The sequence below is a fragment of the Augochlora pura genome, chromosome 1, assembly GCF_028453695.1.
Source record: "Augochlora pura isolate Apur16 chromosome 1, APUR_v2.2.1, whole genome shotgun sequence".
NCBI lineage: Eukaryota > Metazoa > Arthropoda > Insecta > Hymenoptera > Halictidae > Augochlora > Augochlora pura.
In genome coordinates, this window is record NC_135772.1 from 11,314,297 (window position 1) to 11,340,895 (window position 26,599).

Sequence of the window (26,599 nt, forward strand, 5' to 3'; positions counted from 1 at the left end):
AATTTGGTAAATACATTTTTCAAGAGATCGTTCGCCGAGATGCCGTGCAATCTGTTGCATGATCCGTTAGAACATGCGATGCGCATCGGAAATTATAATTGTATGTATGTTCTCACGAGTGGATTACTATTCGACGAATAAATTGTTTTTACAAGTCCGCGGCGGATCGAAGAAGATTTCGAGGACCATCGGTATAGTATCTCGCAAAAGTGTTTTCGATAGATCAGCGCGCGGAGTTTGTATAGCTCCGTGAGAGCCCGGATTGCGACAGAATTGTTTGCGAGTGTGTGAACGAAGGTGTATTCGGAGAATGTAGAGATTCGAACGTCTGAGTTAACGTGGAGGCCTCTATCCAGATCAATCTATGTAAAGTACTATTTGTTTATGTTTCTAATAAAACCCCGAACAAGTTACGAAACTGTCGTGTCTGCGTTCATATTAATTCCTCTGACCCTGTAAAATTTCTTGAAAAACGTTTATAATATTTATTTTCTAATTTTTGTACAGATCATTTAGTTGATCTTGATATTGATTATAATACCATGATGGCAAACGTCTATAATAGACCCATTGAAAAAACATTGATAATGTTCCGAGAATTATTATTTAATTACATCATTTAGATAATAAAATTATCAGGAAACACTGTATACTCTCACAATGTTAGATATATGACTTTTTACTGTTATTGCATAAATTTGAACATTTCGTTCAAATATCACTCGTTTGTTAAATTACAAATTAGAGACTGTAGTAAGTATCTCAGAATGTTTTCAGGCCGTTTTAAGGTTTAAAATACTAAAGTAGCGTTTAATTTTCTTTATCAATTAGATTGTTGCTCCTAACATGATTTACAGATAACAATAACGAGGTTCGGTATCAGATATACATCCAGTTTTATATTTTCGATTGAACGAACGCTACATCCTTTTCTTCCACTAGTATAAAAAGCGTCTATCCGAAGTGTGATTGCGTTGGGGTGCATTTATATAGGAGCTTTTTTTTGACGTGTTTATAAGATCCCATCAATATGGCAGGTTATTTACAACTACTTTGTTCAAACCGTAATTAACGATAACAGAAACAAATTCTTCTCCAGAATCACTGTACTTTGAGAAACCTCACATCGCTGAAATTAGATTACGCAACGAAACTCATTTATAAATAACGTAAAAAACGAAATGTTTCGCAGCTTTTATAGCCCCTGCTCTTCTTATCATATCTCCGACATAAACATATCCTTGCTGAATATACATATGTAAGTGAAGGGCGTTACCGACGGTTCGGTACTCGCTGCCGATCGATCGGTACGCGAGAAATGTTCGAGCGCGTGTTCCGAACTTTTCACAGGGGATCCTTATTTCCCAGTTAAACAACGTGAACAATGCCGGCGCACCGCGGTGTACAATAACAACACGCTTTTGTTCGTCGGCTGCGAAGGCAAACAGACACGGTTTGTTGCAGCGCGGCTTAACGAAAAAGCGGAGTAGCCTCCGTGCCAGAAATTCCAGCCGGCATTTCCGTAATGAAGGGCGCGGCGAACGAAATGACCAAGGCGGATGGGGAAAAAAACGAGACACACGCGCGCGTACCACTGTGATCCACGACGAAACGCGCGAATTTAATTTCTCGGTTACCGTGGACGCATAAATATGCATCAACCCTGCACCCTACTTTCCTCCCGCCCTGATCCGCTCTCCCCTGATTTATTCCTGATTACACAGGAACGGATTTCGCTGACCGTTCCCAGTCAGCGGTTTCTCGGGAAATAGCGGAAGAACGGAAGGTATTCTCAGATTGCACGAACGATCGTGATCCAATATTAAGCGGCGTCACCGTGTCTTCATCGAAACGCCTTTTTGGTGTAGTTGTTTTATCCTATCCTCCTTCGTGGCGTTTCATTTGGTGAGCATCGAGCATGGATCGAGTATGGTTAGCGAACGTAGAGTACTGTCTCGATTTTAAATCGACGTTCGTATATATAAAGACTCGGTGTAATCACATATTTTCAAACGTGAAAGACTCTGAATTCTGAATAAAAAAACTTATGACAAAAATAAATAGAAACGGTGGAAAGATGGAAAGAAAGTAAAAATGTTGATGCATAATTTTAAAGTTATTAAAATGTTAAAGGAAAAAATGTTGTGCTTGGCTCCTGTTTTGCGACTGATACGAATCATTTTTATTTTCCATACAAATTCGCAATATATTTGTAAAACTCCACTGTTTAAATTCTGGCATGTGGACAATTTTTAATATTGAGTTTACAGTAGAGAGACATAAGCGGTATCCAATACTCGATCAAGCAGTAAAAAGTATGAAAAGTATGCCAACATAAATATTTTAAAAAATTCGATGAATATAAAATGATAGTTCGATATCACTGGCGTCTATTAGATTGATGAATGAATTCTCTATTATAATTATTCTCCAAGTGACGTTTTTTCTGAACTAAAAAATAGCAATAAAAAGTAGTTAATAACACTTGTAAATAACATGGTCTATAAATCTGCACGGTGCTCTTGTTTTGCCTTCCCGTTTGAAAAACCAGATCCACGTCTTTCGATGCAACGCGAACGTCGGGATAAACAAAACTGTTTTGCGACTCGCGTTTATGGTGTCGAACGAGTAAAATTCGCGAAGAGGTCGAGGGCGATCTCATTTCAATTTACGTAACGCCAGCTCGGCTCTATCCTCGTGTGACAACGCCGGCAATACAGCTAAATATTATTTAACGCAGTTATTTTCATATCGAAACGAATCACGCCTTCGGTTGGCGGAGGCTGTGAATAATCTGGTTCGAGGTGAACCGGAAACTTGAACGCACGCGAAAGAATACGATAGCCGCGATCAATGTCTGCGCGATGTCGTGTGTCGATATTTAAGTCGACTTTTCCAATAGATCTCGACGATCTATAGCCAGATTAATGTTTCGATAAATTTCAGCAATTAACTTAGAAATTGCGATGGAGTTAGTATATCAATTTTGCAAAACGTCAGCGTCGCCATATTCATATTTAATATTTTCAAATGAGCATAATGATAATAATTTATAATACTTTTCAATTGTTTTCGCATTAGCATTTATTATAAAATGTACCTTCTATCCGGAAGCAAAGGTAACACTAAATCTACCGAGGCCAGTTAAAATGGTTTCACTGGTTTCACGTTTCTAAAAATAAATAACATCAATCTTTATAAAAAGACTCTTTCAAAAGGAATGGTTGGGCAAACTTCTTAATCGGTGCATACACTACAATACAAACAGCGGTAAGCCTAAATAAATAGTCTTGTCCTTCTTGTACAACATTACATACTATCTACTCTTAGGGCTCGGTAGGTTTAATGTTGCATTGAAAAGTAATTATTTTATTTTCAGTACCGAATTCCTAGAAATAAATTAATTAAGCGAAAAGTAGTCTGCCATTTTTATCGCCTGTTATAAATGGTTCATGTGCATACAAAAAAATTGTAAAATTTGAAATACGTGGATTGAATGACAGGCAAACGAACGAGCGAGTTTGTGAATTTTATATATCATCGTTTTGGCCCGCATGAAAAGGAGTTCCTCTGATTTTTCGATGTCGTGTCGCACGATACGGAGCACGTATAACGATAATGAAGGTTAATTAGACGGGTTGACGCATCGAGCGTGAAATTATTACCAGCAAGCTATCCGTGGTCTCCGTGTGGAATATATTTAGCCACGGGGGTTGATTGCTATAAATTGGCTTCAATTTCCTTCAATTTGCAAGGGACTAAAAAATTCATGTACCGTGGGCGGCATCTGTCGACTGGCCGGGCTCGGGTAAAGCAAATCCCTTTTTACCAACCGGACCAGCGAAAATGTAGCTCGTTCGATCGCGAATCAGTAATACGTTGGCAGATGGCGCGGCACTCTTCTTTGCTAAGTTGCGCCATCTAATTACTTTGTTCGCTGATTATAAGATTAAAAGATTTAAAGTGTATGCTGCTGCTTCCACCCACTAATTTAATCGCGAAATTAATAGGGAATTAGGTAATGTTGTGACTTGCATTGCGATTAGTTCTCTAATTTTATTGCACACTTCTACGTCCACGATCTATTTTCTTTCCAACTTGTTGCTTCGCCGAAAATACAATACACATTGTAACTATCGTCCGTCACGGCGACCATAGAAACGGTTGTCGTCTTTAAATGCACAACTATATACATGAAATATTGCTCATCAAACGTTTCTGTTACAGCTACCGGACTTGAATAATCTCGATGAAAAGGTGAGTACTGACACGACTCGATCATCCCTAAAACAATCGCATGATCCTCATGGGTAAGTGAAATATTCACAATTCTTTCCATATATGCCGTCCATATTGTTTCTATCCATAGTCGCCGCGGTAAGAACATTGATATCTTAAAAAATGGGATAACTATTTGAAAATTGGACCGAAGGACTTGAATTCCTTAAGATGTTAGATATAACTAGTTTATTAAAGTATGAGTACAAAATTGTTACAAAAATGACGGATTGCAGTAATAAAAATAATTAAAAAACGCGTTTTGTAAATCTCGGTAGATTTAATATTTTAAAAAAGTCGAGTTATATAGTCCAGTTTATAAAAAGTTGAATTGCAAATTAAGGAAAGAAAAGAACGAAAATGAAGCGATAGATAATCTGACATTATCACAGTGCTATAATTTATTCAGTGATTAATATCAGTGGACAAAAATAGAGATAAGTCAATACACCTTAACAGATAATAGTGATCAAGGTCTGACGTTCTGTAAAATGTTCTTCCACATAGACCTAAATCTTGATCTCTGATGTCATTCCATTAGACTTCGTTACTGCTCGATATTCTTATTTCCAGATTTAATAACAGTGAACAGATGTCGCTATTATTATCAATATATTAATTATTTCATTAATGTGGTTGCGAGTTTTTCGATCACCTTAATTGCTTTCATGCATCGTTCCATTTCGAACGTTTTTCGTCCGTGGCCGGTATATAGTTTCGACTCAAAGACGATCGTGAAGCACGCAGACAGAAAATTTCACGGCAGCTTAGAAATTCTAAGCAGAATCTGAGGAGGTACGTGCCTCGAATCACAAATTAGGTGTTCGTTTACGGTACCGTGGACAGATTAAGCATCTCTTAGTGAGAGAGGTTATGTAATCCCGGCGAAAAAGGTGCAGGCGAAACCAATAAGAACATCGTTGGTGCGTGTAAACAGCTTCAAAATGTGTCCTGCTCCTGACGACGTCCACGTGCATGTCTTCGAATTTGTTTCTTGGATTATACTAATCATACTAAATGTATACAATGAAAAAGATATGCTTATAGCTTACATGAACATCGAAAGCGTGAATATTTAGGTCTATCGATGATCGATGTCCTTGAATTATATTCTTTGTTCTTGAAAAGGGTGGTTAAACATCTGCTAAAATTTCAAAATGGATTAGCAATGTAGGGTGATTCGATAAAACAATAAATTAACTTAAATAGGAGAAAAACAATATAAATATAGAGTTGTAGAAGGAAGCCATCCGAAGTCAGAGGCAAGGATTATAATAAAATAATAATAAATAATATAGGATGATACATTTGTAACGATACAATAATCTAAATTATTCATGGAAGAAGGTTTTTCCAAATCGAACTTACCTTATTTCACGTCTTGTGATATCATAAAACTTATCTCGGTATTAGTATTATCGACATTTCAAGGTGACCTTCCTGTTTTCAAATGGGAATATAATGTCCTTACTCGTAGCATCGTTTAGCCTATAATCAGCCGTCCAAAACTCACATCTGTGAAATGCCCATAAGGTTTCGTTTTTCTTGCTGTATAGCGGTGCTCCTTCATGAAAATGCTACGGGTTTCATAACAAGTACGTGTCCCGTGTAAGTTACCGTAGCTCTACGCTCGTCACTGCGAGTGTAAAATACTCTTCGCGGCTAGTAGACATCATCAAAGCCGCAGCACCATTTTCCTCGTGAAATAATCTAAATCTAGAATCCTCATCCCGCAGCCTACGGATACGAATACATATTTCAATTTACGGCCGATAAACTTGTCCAACTGTTCAAAACGTTATAAATACCGGTTCTTGCGAAAGGCATTGAAAACTACCATTTTTTTTTACGTTATAAACAGTAGTTAAAGTTGTATGCACACCTGCCCCGCCTCCGGCTCGTTTATCAACTTTACCGGCCGCAGCTGTCCGTACTCTAATTTATTGTAGTCGCTCGTTAATGCCGTATAAATTACGTTTATTTTCGCGTCGCCTCGAAATCAACAAACGCGCGCGGAACTGAAGTGGCTCCCGCGTGCCGGATTCTTTGTATCGCGCGGTCATCGCAGAGTTCGCGATTCTCGCAATCCTACGCGAATCCGTCCGCCTCTCTCGGCCCGACTTCTGTCAAATCGTTTTCGCAGGATTACGTAACACGAGATTTTCATGGCGGTTCGTAATAATTGGCCGATTGTTCGAGAAACTAGACGGCGGATCGAGCACGTGGGTGGAGCCTGATCGCGGAAACAGATCGTTAAGATAATCGATCGCGAAATTACGCGCGATCCTTCGGTCCGTCGGCGACACGTGCGAAAAAATGTGGTTTATTGTTCCGGCGACCGTTATCGTTGTCCCAGATTTATTAGTTCGCCGATGGTTTTATTAGCAATCGCGACGACGAAATTAGTCTTCGGCCCAACTTAGGTCGAATCTCTATCGATGGGTTGAGTCGAATGTTATTTGTTGTCGGAAAGGAAATTCTGTCTAATGGGATCGGATTCAAAGAATGTGTCGACCTAACCGCGAGCTCGCTGTGCACGCTAAGTTGGATATATTTTATTTGGAACCTGAACAACTATACGCACACATTTTCATCGCAGTTCTGGTGTTCAAGATCGTGCGACCGTTATGATTCAGGCATACTCGGGCATGTTACATTTTACGTGTTAACCAGATGAAAAATAGTGATAACGTCGAGAAAGCCGGAGAAAGTAACCAACCAAAGAAATACAGCATTCATGGTATTCCTGTTTTTGAAACAGTGCGGAATATGCCATAAATATTTTTCGTGTCGTCGAAAACGAAGAATACATTTAAGTGGCCTCCTTCAGTTAAGACATGCGACGACTCCCATTAATAATCGGACACTTTTTAAAACGCAATAATTGTTTCCCTTTGAAACATTTTTTTAAAACTAGACCAAACAATTTGAATTTCTTGTTAGATTATAGAGGGATTAATATATCAATTTTACTTGGAATGAGAAAACAAATTTTAAAACTTTTTTATTTAAACTTATAACGAAAATTTTAAAAATACATTTTGTAGACCTCGTAATCGGTTAACGCAAAATCAAGTCAGAAGCGTTAGAAGATTTAAAAAATTGTATACTGGTCCCTTTATCACTTAAGAAAAATACAAGTTGTTTAGTCCAGTTCTAAGAAAATTATTACGTTTTAAATGTTGTCTGAATATCAACGGTAATTTTTGTATATATTACAGAAGATTTTTTAATAGCACCTTGTATGTTAAAATTTGAAACATCGCATTATAATTAATTAATTTCAGTGTTGTAAAACTTGCAAAATCGTGACACTTGTAGCGAACTGATTAGCCTAATGAACTGGGATTGATGGGGCGACTTGGCGCGGCGTATCTTCTATTATAGATTTGGTATCTTCCTTTCTCCAGCATGATTTCCAGGAACTCTTGTCGCTAGAATATATTCGCAAACAGTTGATCTTCTCGGTCGAAGTTAATTTCGTAGACGAGATCACAGTCACGTCTACAGGCACACAATTCGCGACATAATTATACAGGGTGTCCCAAAGTTTAATGTTTAAACTTTGTCAGTGTATTCCATGGCACAGAACAAGAAAAAAATGTTATGTAAACATAGGTCATATAGAGCTTTATTAAGAAGTTGTAACAAAAAGTCAGAAGAGGAATAGTAATCAACTTGCTGTTACTTAGATCAACAATATTGTGTTTTTTCAGTGTGTTTATGTAAAGTATGTTTACTATCTATCGCGATAGGGTACCGAGGCTTGTCAAGGGCGCAGTTTATGATTATGGTACGGACCATTATGGTACGTGGCTTCAGGCTATTATTGAGATTTAGCAAAACTTTCTGTTTTAATGAGATTTGTTAGATTTAGTATTTTAGCTAAGGGCCCAATAGTCGTTAACGTACCGTAAAACCAAGCCAAGTGCGGACTGTTAATGGTCTTAGGTAAGCAACGAATTTTTGTTATAACTTCCTAATAAAGCTCTATATGATCAATGTTTACAAACTTGGGACACCCTGTATATCGACGATAATAAGTTGTCGACTTATTATCTATTTATCGACAGAAAAGCCTCTGACATGTTTTCCTGGTGTGAACGCATGATTCGTCCATTGTTCAAGTCTATTTTTAAAATGAAATCATTCCGATCTCCGATTAATGTTGGATCCCTCTGGACACAGGTGCAATTGCTATACGATGGGTCAACTATAAAGTCATGCGTGCATAGGGACTCGTCTCTTACTCTCGCAATCGCGTGCGAGCACAAAGCGTGAATTAGTCGTCGCGTGCAGATAATATTTTTAGCCATTAAGCATTAGTCATTGTTCTTTTGAGTGATCATATCTATATACTATATACAAATGATTAGAAAACATCGATTTTTAAATGTGTTTTTGATACTTATATAGTTAAGTACATTACTAATTTCTATTTCTATTCGGTGTCTATTCTCAAATCTACGGTCTAACAATGATTGTTATTTGTAATTAGGAACGTTTCACTGCATAATTAATTATTTTGAAATAACATTTAACTTCATTTTAAAATAACTTTTAACTTTATTTTAAAATAATTTGTGACTTTTTTTATCTTGGATGTAATAATTACGATCTTTAAAATGAAACATTCAAGCCAATCGGTGTAACTGGAGACATAATGTTACTAAAATTTGATTCGACTTTCTTAGTGCTAGATATGTTTGGAAAATATCAGAAAATTTGGAAGGATCGGAAGGAAGTTTCGCGTTATAAGTCGCGCAATCATTTTCTCCACGTTGCGCAATCCGACTCACGGAATAATTTCCTTCAATTCTGCGACGACATTGCACATTGTCTACTTAACTCGGTCATCGAACCCTCTGTCTCTTTTGATCGCGGTGTGTGTGTGTGTCTTTATTTTCACCGCATTCCAGTATTGCCAACTAACGTCGTATTCCTATATAATTCCTAGTCTTGCAATTTTCTTTTCTAATTATACTAATCGAAGTTACTTTATCATTTAATTTACACGCTTTGCTTTTAGTGTATTCTATTCTTTCATTCATGTATTCATTAAATTTCAAAACGAAGTGATTAAATTTGTCAAACACTGTTCTCCAGCAATACACAATATATGCGACACAACAACAATAAGCGAATGTGGAAAATATGCTTTCTCAGAGATTGCCTTAGCCATTCGAATTATGATGACATCGATTCGAGCTCATTCAAAATGATTCATTCATTCATGCACCGACGATATTTCCAAAGTTCAAATTACTCGATTTTATCATCAAATTGATACAAAACCTTGTTGCAAACGATGAAAAGAATATTGTGAAATATTTAAATCGAACGTACAAGTATTCCAGCAATTAGCAAAAGCATATTTAAGTCATGCATAGAATAGTGATTGAAAGATCGACGATCATCACAGTATTTACTGCACGAACTCGAACAAATATTTCCTAAAGATGTGAATGTTTAATATACGCGAATATAACGTGACAAAATTAGTTCTCACCCCGAAGGACAACGATTTATTCAATACGGTTCAAAGTATTTTAGACAAAATATATATACATTCTTTAATCAAGTTTGGATGTATTCCATTATTACCTGGACTAGAGGCAGACGTCAGGCGCAAAATACTATTGTCGACATCACTAACACTAATGTCAATGTTCGCTAAATCCAACTCTTGGCGCTAAAGCATCGACGCGCGTTCCCATCTTCGACTCCATTTTCGTGTCTCGCCTTGGAAACTTATCTATGAGATTTTTCGTATATCATTGTCTGCACGCCTAACGCGTCGATCGCATCGGTTGGCTCTGATTGATGGATTCTTCCAAAACTTTCGGAACCGCAGGTGCGAATCGCGTTTCGCGACGGCTCGAGGCCGTCGATCGCTCACTGTCCGATCGAGGATCTTCGCGTGCGTTCGACCGCGTGATCCGTACCGCGACATTCGCGATTTCCGAGTCGCGACAAGCTTCCCAGAATTCGGGTTAATGGTTTTTGGCAGAGTCCGTCCGTGGACCGGTCGTTGAGCTCGGCAAAATTTATAAAGCATGACGAAATTCATTCCAAAATTTCGAGACAACAATATCGGCCCGCGCGGGGCTACGTTCGCACGTAACTTGATGTAAATTATGCAGCAGCGCGCTGAAATAGAAACCGAGTTTGAAACAATTTCGGAGCGAAGCGATTCTCAGATTAGAGAAATAGCTTGTTGCATTCTATTTCGCGTTTGTTACTTAACTATGCTCCACATCGCTAATTTTGGCCTCAAGTTATCAATCTTCGAGCAGCTTTAACTTTATTAAAAGCTATCATGAAATCAAGATCTTTTTTAATTCAAGCGGGATGTCTCTACTTTATAATATCATATTTTAATTTTTAACACGTTGACGCCGGCGTGCATCTGTTTATGCGTTTATTATTTGTATACATTATCTGTTTAGACGCATATTGTTAATGCATCTATTTATTCTGCGTACATTTGTTTATTTTGCTTGCATTTTACAAAATAGATACTACAAAATAGATTTATGTTATTTTATCTGAACATTATAAACAGATATTCAATAGTAAAAACATAGAAATTCGATATTATAAACTTAACATAATTATTTAATTTTTGTAAATTTCGGGCACCGACTCACAGAGACAATCGTGAATATCGACGCCGGCGTCAACGTGTTAATCTCATGCTTTTTTAAAACTATTCTAAATCTGACGGGATGAACGTGATGTCACAAATACCAAGTTCAACGATCTTTATAAAGTTGCAGACAATTTTCTTCGAGCATGTTGTTTAAAGCGTCGTAAAGTTTGGACATTCTCCTTTAATTTGAGGACAGAATTCAGTCGCTATGATTTTTTTCGCAAAGTTATAGCACTGACGAAAATTCTGTCGCCGACACTATAATAATCCAAGGTGCTTGACAAGGAGGTCGCACGGTCGAAATTGCACCTTATGTTTAGCGTATGTGTAGTGTGTGTTTAGTGTCAAATTAGTGTCAGATTAGTATCAGATTAGTGTAAGATCAGTGTAAAATCAGTATAAGTTCAAGTGCGGTATCAAATTCATGTTTAACTTACTTGTATTGTTCTGTTAACAAAATGATATAATAGAATAAGTTCAGTCAAGATCGATAGAGGGATAATTTTACTTTTACTTTGTATCTTTGCAAACAAAATGAACAACCCTTTGGCGTTGAAAATTCTGTGGAAAAGAGAAAAGTGGATATGTCAATTCACTTATCAATGTGTGGAAAATATATTTCATCAGGAATAGGTCAATGGTGAATCCGAAACGAAAATTATAACTAATTTTTTTATTCTAGTATAGTGTTTTATCATACTTTCCAACTAGAGTAATTATTATTTAGTGTATTTTTATGGACAGCACTGTTCAGTTCATGATGCATTCTTCATTTTGCAAATCAACATTGTAAATGCACACTGTAGCAGACAAGAGATCGAACTAAAGTTACAACTGATTGACAGCTGTAGCTGCGAATTAATTTATGCACTTAATAATTTTGCACTGTCGTTGCAACCCGCCAATATTCTAAGTTCACGAAATATTTTCTAATAGCTTATGAAAGAGAATCACAGCTTCGTATACAATTGTCGAAAAGATTCCAAAGAATTGCAAATCGAAATAGCAACATCAAATCGATCTGCGAATAAGAATTGTCACTGGTATATCGCATCTATTTATATAAAGTTCTAATGGTGAAGCACGACGTGGAATAGGACACATTGAACCTAATTATATCAATTTTAGAAACGGTTCGCTCTTCGTGCCAACATTCTCGTTCATTCGATCGAGGTCCAGCTTCGTTTATTTTCTACGGTTGCCATTTCCTCGCACATTTTACGTTTCCGCTACTGTCCTCTATAGGATGGGTGTCCGCTATAGGAATGAAATCGGGTTCCATGTGTATTCATGAGTTTCAATCAATTTTCATACTTTAGTTTAATACCTCAGGTGTTTCGAGTGCTTTCCAAAAGCAATATTTCGTTAATTATACTTGCGTGACACTCGAACCATAGAAGATACTTTCGACCATAAAATAAGTGCTTTTATGCTTTGAAATTCAACTGAAAATTTTGCAACTCATTTTAAGCAGTGCATTTCATGAGATGTGTACAATTGTATTTTATTTAGTAAAATAACTGGTTAAAAATATCGTATATTAATCTGTTTTTTACTTTGTGAAATTATTTTCTACATGAATGTGACCAAATATTTATTGCCTTAGAACATAAAAATGTACGATACATTTAAGGAAGTGGAATAATTATATTACCATTTCACAACCATTTCACCTGTGCTCATCTAAATCGTTACGGTTTCTAATTTTCATTTATTGTTTCGCGCTTGAATCAAGCATAGGTAACACTGTAGAATCAATCTAGAAGGTAGCAAAACTATCAGTCTAGCAAATCCGTCGCAGTGGAAAGTATGGTTATAAAATTGTTTGTCGTCGTAAATTCCGCAAGCTACGCCGTTACAAGAATACCACCGCTCTGCTGCAACCAGACACACCGGCTAGTCAAAATAGCAATTTTACAACTCACTAGTTCCCATAATTCCATACTGTAGTGCGCAATATCTACTACAACAAACGTACTTTTACATTAAATTCTACTAACATTCGAACATTGTTCACACCGGAATACCATCCCTAAATTATAACTACGGTTTTGAATTTTTTTGAGATGCCGGAACATATTTTGACGACTTTTACTTTTGGTACTTAACACGTCTACCAACACGTATTCAAAAAACATATTTTTCCCATTTTCACAATTGGCTCATACAGAAAAATTATAATGAAAACAACAGTTGGAGCAATTATAAAAAAGTCATCCTCTTTCAAAACAGTGTACACATGTTTATGCGACTCACTCCGTGAGTCCACATTTATCGTTGTCCGTAAACAACGAACATTTACAATTCGAACGTCGACTTTTCTTATCGGAACGAATAAGAGCCAGGAATCGTTAACCTGTGCTATCCGAACGACCTTGTCTCCCAACATGTTTGACTAACAGAAATTCTATTGTGGCCGCGTTTATAGTTCAAAAATGAAGTGTGTAAATTGATATTGATTTATTCATAGTCTGTTTTAAAGTGGTTGCATTAGCTACGAAATCCTTGGCGACCGCATTAACATAATAATATACGTCAAAACAAATAAATTTTACAGTGGAGGAATAGTAGTAGCGTATAATATGCTAAATTACAAAGATCGAATAGGTTTGTAAAGTACATATCCCAATTTTCGTGTCCCCCGATTAAGAATCTATAGAAAAAGAAAAGTGTTATATATATAAATTGATTGAAACTTTGTTATTAGAGAATCATGATTAACTTTTGAGTTTCTTGATATTATTTGGCTATCTTGGACTAGAATTTCATGAACTGAGTTTACTATTATCATCCCATGATACAAGATTGCAGGGTTCGTTGATGGTTTCATGGTCGATAAAATGATCGTGGATCCGTATTAATTTAGTATACTTAGCTTCCTTCTCAGTCTCTATAATGTCTTTCCGAACCCATTGAACAGAATCGCACAGCGTCCAGTAATTTTAAGACAGGCTTAGTCGGCGCATGTTCGCAGCTGATGGGGAAGCTGTCGAGGTTCTAGTTCAATATCCGGGCGTGAAAACACGCGGGAGATAGTTGGAAATGAAGATTGACGAGTCGCCGGGAGGATCCTCGACGGCGCAGGACGAAAACGGGAAGTAAAAAAAACGCTGCCCGATAATTCAGCATCGAGGCAGGAATGAGTCGAAGTTAACGCGTTCTTGCGTAACAACTGGTTCCCGGGCTCTGGGATCCGAGCGACTCTGTCCCGTGGAATAGTCGCGTTTGCATACAAGCTCTCTTATGCATAACCGGCTGCGAGTGTACAGAACCGGCACCGTGGCTGCCTTTAGAGGTTAAGAAAGTATCTGTGTCACCCGCAGCGATCGGTCGACCGGTTGCCAGATACTCGTTGTAAACAGGATGGAATTTGCATGCATATTCAAGCCGCGGAGCCTGCACGAGAGCATCGAGGTCGTGTCTTACCAGCGAGCAAACGAACTATAATGTAGCACGATTTCGCCAAGGTCCGACGGTAAAAGCGGTTTTTCGGTGAAAGTAAACGGATCCACGCGTCTCATCATCCTTTATGCCCGTGATCGCACCCACTCGGACACGTGTACAAGCAGCCGACCAGGGTCGTTTCGGTTAATGACACTTTGAAGAAGCGCTAATTGGGTTAGCGTCTTTGACCGTCTTTCGCTTTTACTTCGGTAAACAGGAAAAATTAAAGTGTACTATTTTGGTTTCCCCGACCAAGGTGACTTTGTTATGAAACGATTGAAATTCGAGTAAGTGCGAATGGTGTGTTGACGAGGCGAAGGTCAGGAATTTTTTAACATTTTGTCCGCCCTGTAACCCGTATGTGAGTGACGGAATTGTTTCAATTGAATAATTTCATTAAATTGAATAATCTTGTTACAGCGAATAATTTAATTACAGTCAATAATTTAATTACAGTCAATAATTTAATTAGAGCGAATAATTTAATTACAGTGAATGATATAATTACAATAAAATAATATAACTACAATGAATAATTTAATTACATTTAATAATTTAATTATACTGAATTTTTGATATAAATGTCGGTAGAACTTGTGTATTTATTTTTATAGTACTAGACCCTTGTTAAATCGTGTATTAATCAATGCAACGAGATAAACTAAATCCTCTGTTGATGAGGCCGAGCACCATGTACATTGTTTAAATCGGGCTTGATTTCTTGTCATTTCTATTTAATCGCTGCAGTAAATGTTCGTTTGAAACGGACAGAAACCCGAGCACCAATTCCCGTCCTCAAAATGATCGTATTTAGACTTTAGCATAGGTCAGGAGTCGCTCACGTATTTTTACGGCCATCGATTTTTGCATTTTCTATTGAGTGAATACTAAACGGGCATGAATCGTCTTTTACTGGAAGTTTTTTTTTTTTACAACGTTGAAAGTACGCAAGCAGACAATAATTCGCGGCTTAGGTATTAACGTTTCTAGATTTGAAAAGCAGTTTACGTTTTTATCGAATTGCATTGGCAGGCTAAATTATCATGATAGCGTCGTTAATAATGTATTGTACGTATGCAATTGCGCTGGTTTACTCTGTTTTGTTCGGTAAAGTTCAAGCTTTTAATTATTGTATTTTGCGAGGCTCAAAGATCACACGCATCTGAATAATAAGTATAATGTAATATTTTAATAATTATGATTTCAGTATAGTTTTTCATGCTTTTTATTATTTTCACTCTAGCTAAGTATAAAATGTAGTGCATGATTTATGTAGAATTCGATTAACAGATCTATCAGCATTTTTTATTAGGAGTGCACTATGATTCCAATATATCAATTATTTCTGTGAAGTACGTTATACTAATTAATGGTTTTAATCACCGTGATTGTTACACTGTAGATCCATATACAAAATAAAACATTCTGCATCTAAGGAGTCAAGGTCAAACATAAATTTCTTTGTCTAAACATGGTATTGTATTCCTTATATACGTGACCAAGCGTTACTTTATGATAATTATCATTAGACTGCGGATCTTTATGCAAAATGAAAATAATTTGCATTACCTGTAAAGAGGTAACTTACTTAATTTCAGTAAGTTGCAAAGCATACGACAGCATTTTTAAATTCTTAAAGTATCAATAATGTATATTTGACATATTCGTTTTTGTTATAAATTCGTCAATTTTAATGATCGTAATCATATAAATACAATGAAACAAACATTGAATAAAAAAAGTAGACTGCAATGAACAATAGAATCAAGCAAATAGACTCAGAAAATTTTCAAATGTTTCTTTCTTTTGTCACAAGTGGAATAATACAACCAACACTGTTGAATTTTAATCAAGTTTGAATCAGGCGATAGTTCGGGGCTGTGTCCGCCATCATCTTCAAAATCCGTGCAACTCGATTTCTTCATTGTGTGTAAATTCGCGATAACACGGACTCACGTTTATTGTCCGGAACACAAGATTCGCCAATCATGTTTGCAATGGACTGATCGCTGCAAAATAAAGCTATGCACGCGCGCACACACACACACATGGATCCATATATGGCTGGAGTGGTTGCTAAATCCCGATTGCTATTAATAAGTTGAAATGATTTGCGTAACGAAACCATCACGGATCTTCGATCTATTCGCCTCCTTCCAACAAAATTCATTTTAGAGAATTCATTAATTCACAAAAAGCTTAAAAATTTGAACTTTAGTTCAGACTTTAAATTACTCAATCAAATTAAGTAAATTATATTTAAATTACTGCGCGTCGTCGTCTCAAACCAGCTTGTACAATGTTGTCAACGAAAATCAAGTTGGAATTTGTAATTGTTCGCGTGGCGTCATTGAAGTACTTATAATTTGTTAAAGACGGTATTAAAAAATTTCTTAATTTTCATCGATAAACTTGCGCTGGAAAATCGTCTAAGATCGCTTATACAATATGCAGATCGCGTACAAAATATGTAGATCGCTCACGAATGGATATGTATTACCTAATACCATTATCTAACAATAACAGTAATTTCAAGCTTCGGTTTAACGCTAGTATTTTGTATTAAGTCACTCTTGATTAAATAATTATTCAGATATTGAAATAATGTGTAGACATTATATTATTCAAACTGTTAATATAAATACTGTTTCCTACTTTTAGGTAATAATTAATAATCACCTTTTTATTTCTATGTGAACTATTTATTATAATAGTGATAACATATTTGTTCTTTAAAAAATCACTCTTGAAATAATTAAAATCTACTTACCTTGTACCAGTATGTAATTTAACATACAAGAACGTCTTCTGCAGACTCCATGGCTGGCAACAGGTGCCATTTGTTGACGAAAGATGCTGATCAACTTCTTTCGAAATGTTTTTATCAGTCGTCCATGTGCCTATAATGTTAACAGTATTTTTACCGCATTTGAAAACCGTCCGTGAACAGTTGCGATAAATATAAACGATTGCTCGCGCGATGCGAGGAAAACTGACCTCGGCTAAGCTAGCGGTAAAACGGGAAATGCCATGCGGGTCTGTTCGCCGACGAGCGAAATTAAACAAACACTGAATGTAATACGTTCGTGCTCTATGCGGGACACTTGTGCCCAATGAACCACTTCTACGTCGTTTTATCGACTCGCATCTTTGCCTCGGCCGGAGGAACAATCGTTTCATTGTAGCCACGTGTAGACTACCGAGGAGTAGCAATGACGGGGAAGTCAGGACGGGATAGAAGGAACGAAGAAAAAGAGAGGACAACGGAGAGAGGAGGAAGGTAAAGAAGCGAGAAAAGAGAGAGAGAAAAAAAGCGAGCGTAGGAAAAGAGCTGGTGACGGCGAGGATGACGCGCGGAGAGGACGTTGCGGGGTGTCGTTCTCTTTGCCGCAGTCAGAAAAATTTTTAGAGCACGATTATGACACGGGCATGCACATCTGGAACGATATTCGATCGCCTTACGTCCAGATTACTCGTACCGATATCCTGCGACGAGTGCACTCGCAGCTGGTGCACCATCGGGATGCTAATAAAAGCGATCAGATTGGATCGAGCCGGTCCATGAACGTTCAGGAGCCTGCACGCTGCGCGCACAGCCGCGCCCGCAGCCTGCCCGTAGCGTCGAAGTGCGTGGTAATTAGTTGCGGTCGTATTCAGATTGAAATTACGGGGTCATTGCGGTTGTAGGCGATAAAGATTGTTCCCATTACGATGACGCCGGCTTCTCGGCAAGAATATAATCCGCAACGCACTGGCCAATTATTTCACCACGATTTTCCTGCATTCTGCTTGATAATCGAATGTTCCATGTGCGCTGCGAACCACTATAGTGTCGTCATTCCCTCATTCTGATAATTAACCCTAGAACTAACGCTAGGCTTACGAAACAGTAAAAACGACTACATATGTAGATATTATTCGATCAAAGCAGATATAAATTTTTTGTCATTAAGATGGGTCACGTAAGTGGAGTATTAAATGGACTATTTTGTTTTATATTATACTATAGTCTTGCGATATGAAGAACATCGCATAATTTACTTTATTACTTATTGAACCTTGTTAGATTTATTAATACTTTGTACTTGGCTATCCCTTCTCAGGGAACATAACGAAATAACTTGATATTACTTCCAAAATTAACATTTTTCTTTATATCCTTAATTACTATTTGCGAATAGATATCTTCGAGATTTTAGTAGATCATCCGATAAAATTCCTCCAATACAAAGGGTTAAATATGCGATTTATTAATTGCTTTTACAGCTGGATATGACCCTTGAAGGAAGGAAAAGATTTCGTTTTCTTTACATGAATATTTCATGAATTCAATTTTAAAAAAATCGCATTCTTTTTTAACAGCCTGCCAACCAGACGCGGAAAAACCTATTCCGAGGAGTACATACTATCGTCGTAGGATTATATTAATATTGAGTTCGTCGTAAACGTTTCTTTAATTTTATAGTCCAAAGAACTGCAAGTATGTCGCAGTAAGTTTACATCGTAAAGTTTTTTTAATTAGCTGTACAAAGAAAATAATGAAACTTACATACGTGACATTTTGCACTGCATTGCTACGTTGACGTCCGAGGTTACGGTACGACTGGAAACTTTTTCAATCTTCTTCTTCTTTCACTGCAGAACTTTTTGTACATGAATTAACGCTTCTTCTAACAATTCCTCTTCTTCATTAGGGTCTTTCTCACGAATTTTCTTGATTCGAGGTACATATTCTGTTACGACTTTTCTTTTATTTGGGCTTAAATAGTAATACCGAAAACAATTTATATTAATTTACACAGGAATCAGTGGCAATAATTATGTTTACGTTGACATTGAGGATAAAATATTTTTTAAGAAATGTAAACTGAAATAAGCGCGAGGAATATAATTAAATACAAAATATATGCAGATTATTTACACAATATAAATTAATCGCAGATTTTTACGGTTTCTTTACATTTACATAAATGAACACCGCCTGTTCACTTTAGCAAAATTTCATAGCGATGGTCGATATTCTATTATTTGGTGGAAGACGTTGATTCGACAACAAACCGTTCAGATATTAGCGTATTCGAGCACTTTATTATATTTAATAAATCTGACTTCTCACCAGGAATGCAGTTCTTTTCCTTTCTCCTTTTTCTTCTAGTTTTGAGTCGGGACTACGAATGGATTATCGTCCATAGTTTACATCATCGTTTGCTCGAACACGTTTCTTGACTCGGTCTATTTATATCGTCGGTAAAGTTGCCTGCCGACTTTGAGACACGACAGGCATACTGCCGATGCTGTTATACCGAACTATCAATAACCTTAATGGCAACTTTGTTGTTCTGAAACGAGTTCGATTAATGTATTAACGAGATACGTCCCTCTCATAAACACACTTTGGAATCAGGTTGCTATTACAATAAGTTATTTCGCCAGGTGCTGACAGCGCTGCACCAAAATCGACTTTTATGTAAACTGTAAACCGTTACTTATTTCATCGCAAGAATAGAAAATGAAAGTTAGCCAATATTTTTTTGGACTATGCTAGTCATAGAACGAATCTTCGAATTTGATTCAATATTTCGTTTCTTAATAATTCACCTTTTCTGAAACATTGCAATTTCTTCATCTGTTCTTTTAATACTGTTAACATCAAATTATTATCGATACATCGACTGAAATCTTTGAAAACATTGTTAGACGATTAAAATTTTCTCTTGTAACCGGTCAAATGGCATATAACTGACAAAGTATTTTTTTCTCGTCCTTACGGCATTTTTATTTTCTTTTTACAATGAGTAATCTTTTAATTGACGGAGTAAATTTTAATTATAGCTTTTGTTAATCTAGATGTCACGAAACAAACAAAATACAGAGCCATTTGCAAGTGTATTGTGCATTTTACTGACATACAACGAACAAGCGCATACAACTAACATTTGCTCTTGAAATGGGCGCCAAACACGGCAATTATTTTTTGCGTTATCCTCGGTAAAAGCGAAAGCAGGTGTTTGTTAAAAGAAAAAAGTGACCCATTGTTAGTCGCTTTGCCCTGTGTCGACAGAATTGTGCGCAGTATTGTACGAGGTTTCGTTTAAGGTCCGAACGTTCTATCCTTTCCCTTGTCCTGTGTCGAGGTCAGGTTCTTTTGGTGACACGTGTTTCTGTTTGCAAAGAGTGGCGCCAAACTGTCAGCAGGACCGTTCGTTTGGTGGCCATGTAATCGTGCGATTTGCATATGCTACGTTCACACGCTCCGAGCAAGAAATAGTCGGACGGCCGAGGAAACGAGCGACGAGCTTTTAAAATAGCCGGTTTTGAGGACCGCCGACCTTACGTTTCGAGGCCCGTCATCCACGAAAAACAAAGTGCCAATAATCAACGAACGATAAACAGAGGAACGAGTGAAACGTGTTTACGAAGATACCACAAGCTCGTTACATGATTGCAAAAACACTGTAGATCTGATAAATGATAGTTTTCTGCATTTGTTCCGAAGGACAGATGTCACTCAGAAACTTATAACTGTAATATGATAAAAATACGTCGATATCCTCTAGCTGCATTTACTTATTTTATTTATAACTGTATAAAGTCTGCAGTCTACTTATCACTTTTCTTCTGCTAATTATTTTCATTATTTGAAAGTAACGTGTGCATATTTTTACAATCTTTCGCTTATTTCTATCTGGATGCGTGTTCAAAATATTTTACATTTATACGTTCTGTATGTTTGACAAGATTCTATTTTCATATTCTATATTCACATACACATAAATCTGCAGTCTAGTCGTAAATCATGCTGGCTTATTTTTCGTAAAGGTTGTACGACATTCGAACACTTTGCAAGTAATATTTATCTATAGCGTCAAAAAATAGGTCAACATTCACAACAAGAATATAGTACATTTTTTTCTGAAGTTCGACAGACGCCGTCCTTGATTTTTCATTAAAATATTAAATGCGGCGATACTGCGTTGTCGTCGTTTAAGAATAACCAATTCGATTATATTGTACCATATTAAGTAGTATATTAAATTGTGTTATTGATCATAAGTATCGGTCTCAAGATAGTAACGTCGGTAGCAGACTCCAGTCATAATCACCGGCAACCCAACTTTTATCAATCAGAACGTTTTCCTCCTCCTATTATGTAATTCGAATCAACTTACGTGTGCCGACGCTATATGACGCAACGTTGAAAAACAATGATATCAGCGCATCGTCGAGCACGTGGCAAACAGGTGGTCTTAATTTTTGATTCGTGAAAGTTTGGGTGTCCGGGTCTCCACGCGAGCGATACACTGTTGAAATAATAATTGTGTCGAAGAAACGACAATGCGTTAGGCTCAAGTATATTTTTCTTCGCCTTGAGTTCTTATTTGAAATTGGATTATATAACACGATTATAATTGGAAATCATCGAAGCCAAGACTGATACCTTGAATTTTTTTTTAGTATTCTAGTTGTTCTGTTTGCAAATTCGCGTATTAGTAAAAAATGCGCTCGTAGAAAAATAAATGCAGAGACTCACTGCGCCCACGAATTTTAATCGCAACACGTGAAAAAATAATAAAAGAAAATATGATAGAGTTGCGTAAGCCATTTCCTTTTCAACATAATATCTGACGGTAGAGAGTGGTCTTCCTATTGCCCCTCTATTGATCTTATAACGACTGTGAAATGACTTTAGTCATTAGGCACGTCCTGCGGACATTTGAGGAAACACACCGACGATATAAATGTAATTCAGTCTCTGGAAAGTTTAGTCACAGAACAACAGCAACCTTCACGGCGATAGCACGTGTTGTAATTGAGATAAACTATCGACTCTCGTTGCACGAAACTGCTGTGACAAGTGATCCTAAGGTCGGTCTACCTATTCGATTCTAATTCGAGAATATTAAAGTGACAATTGCAGATCAGGTTAGACTTAAAAAGGTATTTTCAGACTTTAATATGGAACGCATGATTTCAACAACTTGTCAAAAATCTGCGAAATTAATTTTTGGTAATACTTGCCTAAGAGAATAGTTGAAGCAATAATTGTACTTGTAAAGCTTGTAAAATGGGGGATATTTCTAAACCACGGGAAAAATTAAATTAACCGTGAAGTATTCTTAAATGATTTAAAACAAACATATTTAATAATATATCACGGAAAAATAATACTGTTCTACATTGGTACAATATTTGATCGATTCACATTTCAGAAACTTGCACATTCTCGGAACTAAAAAAATTTCTCTTCGAATAATAGATGCTCGACCAATGCCCAATTATTCGTCCAACAATCAGTTGCTTCCAATTAATATACACAATTACCTTTCGTTACTTCTTTAATTAGTTTCGTCTCCAAAAATCTCGCCCGCAACAGCAAGAACAATTCTTTCCCACAGGAGCAAAGAGAGCTCCGCTATCAAAGCTTAATTGACTACAGCGCGCGTGCTGGGAAAACATGTCGCTGCTCGAAATACTAATCACAACCTTGTTAAGTTATAATTAGCCGCGTACAATCTTTCTCGTTGGTTATCGCGCAGTTATTAACCGGTCGAGATGAAAATAGTGGAGAGAGGGAGGATAATAGTCAGCGCTCACCGTCGAACCAGTATACATATTTTCGCGGTGCGCATACTTGCCGAATGAAAAGAGCGGCGTGTATTCGCTCGCCAACGTTAAATATTCATCGATATGATAATTCCAAGGCAGACATCAACGCCCGTGCCACTTCCATCTCGAGTAGAGACAACTTTTCGCCTCTTCTTTCCGCGGAAACCATCGAACCGCCGCGATTTCCGTCTACGACGATCCGCGTTTCTTCGTTTTGTTTACTCGTCGGCCACGATTAATTATGCGGCTTCTCGTTCCCTCGTTCTCTCTCGGTGACGCCTGCCCACCAATCGTCACCCACGCAACTCGCTAGAGAAACGCGGTATCTCTTTTCCGCTCTCTTTGGCTCTCTTCTCCCCGTTCGCGCGTTCACCCTTTGAACCGCGGCTCTGTCTCGCAGCTATAATTAGCACCGCGAGGACAACGAATCGGAACAACCGAAGAAACGAACCGGAGATTATTGACGCATCTTTCTTCTTTCGGTCGACGTGCGCGACGTCACACGGTGATATCGGAATTCAATTTATCCGATTAAAATTGTTTTACCGTTGCTTCAACGTTTAAGGTCCTTGAATTCGTCTCAACACCAATTAGAATACCATCGAGTCAAAAACACGACTCAACATTTAAAAAATCGAGGCAGCCAGCATATTTTATAAAGCAAAATTGTTTCTTTACAAAGATTTATATTCCAGTTTATAGAAAACTGACCAACTTCTACTGAAAACATTTTTTAGTTTTCACACGTTTAATACCGTCTAATAAGAATCGAAATTTCTCATGAAATTCTACCGGATATTATCTGTTGGTGCATAATTATGGTCGAAATCTATCTGTACTAGACACGGTGAAAAATAAAACAATCATTAAATGTTTCATCGCAATTGTCGATACCGAAAAGTAGAGAAACTCGCACAGCGATCCTACTAAACTAATTTGAAATCTTGAAGCCCCCAACTTTCGCAATTCTAAAATTTTGGAAAATGATTTTGCATGATGTTGTAGAGAGGAAAATTAATAACATTTTCTACTGCATATATGAGAAAGAAACGATTTTCACTACCGAGATTAGTATAGCAAGATATCCTACCAAATTTCGTGGAAACCAAGTAGGTGCCGCGTCCACGGCAGGAGAACGCGTCGTCCCAAGAGCGGTCTCCAAACACTTCGAAGTTCTGTCAGCGAAACACGAAGCGTTTCATTCTCCGCGCGCTCGAAGTCGTGGCAAACAGCGTTCTCTGCTTATCACGGTTCTCAGCTTCGAGAAAACTCGCCAGCGCGAGGGGAAGCTTGATCGTCGAACCCGGCACAATTACATGCTAATTACGCGAATCGAGTGGTTACTCGCTATTGGGAACAACAAAACCTCGGTCGGCGGCGAGAAGAAGCGAGGGGAAGATGCGTTCGATTGTAGAAAGAAAAAGATTCAGTCGCATGCCGCTGATTCTTTCGCTGCGAAGCTTATCTGAAACGAGGGTCCCGGTCCGACGATTTATTGACGAGCGTGTCGATAACGCGGCGACGCACGTCGCGAAGTGGAGCGGGAGGGCTGAGCGGAGAAAGTATCCTCGCGCACGCGGATAGAGAGGAAGGAGAAAGACACGGGGGTCGATTCTCGGGGTAAGAAAAATTTGATAAGACAGCTCGCAGAAGGGGCACATAATCGTTTGATTGACCCTCCGCTTCAACTCGGCTCGACTGAACTGGCAATCAGTAATTGTGTCAGACGACTGGGTGCCCTTGTTGACAGTGCCCGGTGTCGGGCAACGCACCACGGCTGGGTATTGAATATTGAGAGTCAATTTTCCGTGATGGCTTCCTGCACGGACTATTGACTTTCGGCAGAAAAATAAGGGGGGGGGGGGGGGTGGCCACGCGGTCTCGTTAGCGAAATGGGCAAGCATTCTTGCGCTTCGCCGCGCGATTCTATTTCTTCGCAAGGGAACGTTGAATGACACATAATTTTGTCACTGACCAGTGACTTTTATGTCTCATTACACGATCGTTTATTTCACCGATAGACGATAAGATATCCGGGAACTTCGTTGGCGTTGGTTTTTTCTGCAAATGAGGAACCATTCTTATCAACTTTCAATTGCTATGAATTTATTTTTTTTCTGGACATAATTAACTTTATAGTTATCGAATAAGACATATTACATTTTGGTTTATTTTTTAATAAAACAATTTAATGTCCTATCAAAATTCTGTACTTAGGATTACATACTACTTGAACGCAAATACGAAAGAAAAGATTGTAGATATTTGGCAAAATAAAGAAGATGTAAAATGAATAATAGAGCGATGTATACGTATATGTATATACATATCATGTTGAAAAGAGTACAAATTGTAATAGAATCAAAGAAAAGACGTACGTTGTTAACATCAATTGTTTGCATTTTATTAAAGTTCACTTATGCCTTGTAATTCCATTAAAAGCACTGAAAAGGTTGAACATTTTAGCTAGCCCTAATTCGATGGCGCTGGTAACGTGGCAAATCAAATATAATGTCAAATTGGTTTCTACGAAATTCGAAGGGTTTCCTGCTTTCTTTGCCGTACAATTAATGCTATTATACGATTTCTGCGAATCTGGGAAACCGGCGATGGCGCACAGTTACCTATCGAAGCGAGCGATAACATTGATGTCCATAAGTCGCGCGACTACGGATCGAATAATTGCATTGATCTCTGTGGACTCAGCTGAAACGTGGTCGGATATCACCAATTACCCGTGGCAATCACCATCACATGTTCGGCTGCGTCCCCTATCTGTTATCAGCCGCTGAGCTTCTTTTTTCAGCCGGCTCCGAACGGTGCAGTGTGCATCACGCACACGTGAGCCAAACGCGTGTGCCTACGTCGGGCAACGACGTTTAAACGGACGCACGCACGCGTGTATGTATGTACGCGCGTAAAGTTATGGAGCCTACGTCATCGGGTGGATTATACTTCAGTGGCGATACGCCGGGTCAAACGCCCTATTATCGCTGGTAATGGGAGTAACTACGCTCGGGGACGCTTGTGTCTTTAACTGGCGATATAAGTGGTGACTATCGAAAATATCATCTTCTACAGGAAATTGAGTATTGTCGAGTGTGTGGTTGCTGAGAATACTTAAATCAGAACTTTCAAGTGTGTCCACAGTGAACACTTGGAATGTCAAATTAGAACTTCAAGAAATGAAGCAAAGTCAAAGTAATTTAATTAATGAGATCGAAACTGAAGAGGTAAAATTTATTTGGAGCCTAATAAAATTTTATCCGTTAGAATATATCGAAATCAAAATTACTTTCCGAATTTTGTCTTGTGCGCTATAATATTCAATGGATAGAAAGCAATCACTTGTATAATTGAGGATTTTGAAATTAAATAAAAAGTCCGTAATAGTTAATCGATTGAGCGTTGGCATGTTAACCCTTAAATGCATGATTTTTCCTGTTTAAATACAATAAATTGAAACAAGTAGTTACTTAAATATAGATTAAGGGAAAAATAAAGAAAAAAAAATTTTTTTATCATGAAAGTTTGCGTTCAAAAACTATGATAGATATTTTTAGCACCTATTAAAAGTAAAACATACTGTGTTCGAATTATTGCGTTTAGAAATTATGT

At 37.6% G+C, this 26,599-nt stretch overlaps 1 protein-coding gene and 1 long non-coding RNA gene across 5 annotated transcripts in view; one reads left to right on the plus strand and one right to left on the minus strand.

The window, feature by feature from the left end:
- The window catches only part of Sesn (Sestrin), a 248,374-nt gene that overhangs the window by 88,822 nt on the left and 132,953 nt on the right, over window positions 1-26,599 (plus strand). For all 4 annotated transcript variants that reach the window (XM_078185892.1, XM_078185901.1, XM_078185912.1 and 1 more), the window contains one exon: window positions 4,228-4,257. In XM_078185892.1, the coding sequence (XP_078042018.1) occupies window positions 4,228-4,257 (30 nt within the window). The remainder of the gene's footprint in view (window positions 1-4,227; window positions 4,258-26,599) is intronic.
- On the minus strand, window positions 4,755-6,745 carry LOC144467829 (uncharacterized). Its single transcript, XR_013493725.1, has 3 exons — window positions 5,647-6,745; window positions 5,331-5,419; window positions 4,755-5,257 (listed from the first exon to the last, which is right to left on the minus strand). It is a non-coding gene; the product is annotated as an uncharacterized LOC144467829 (long non-coding RNA).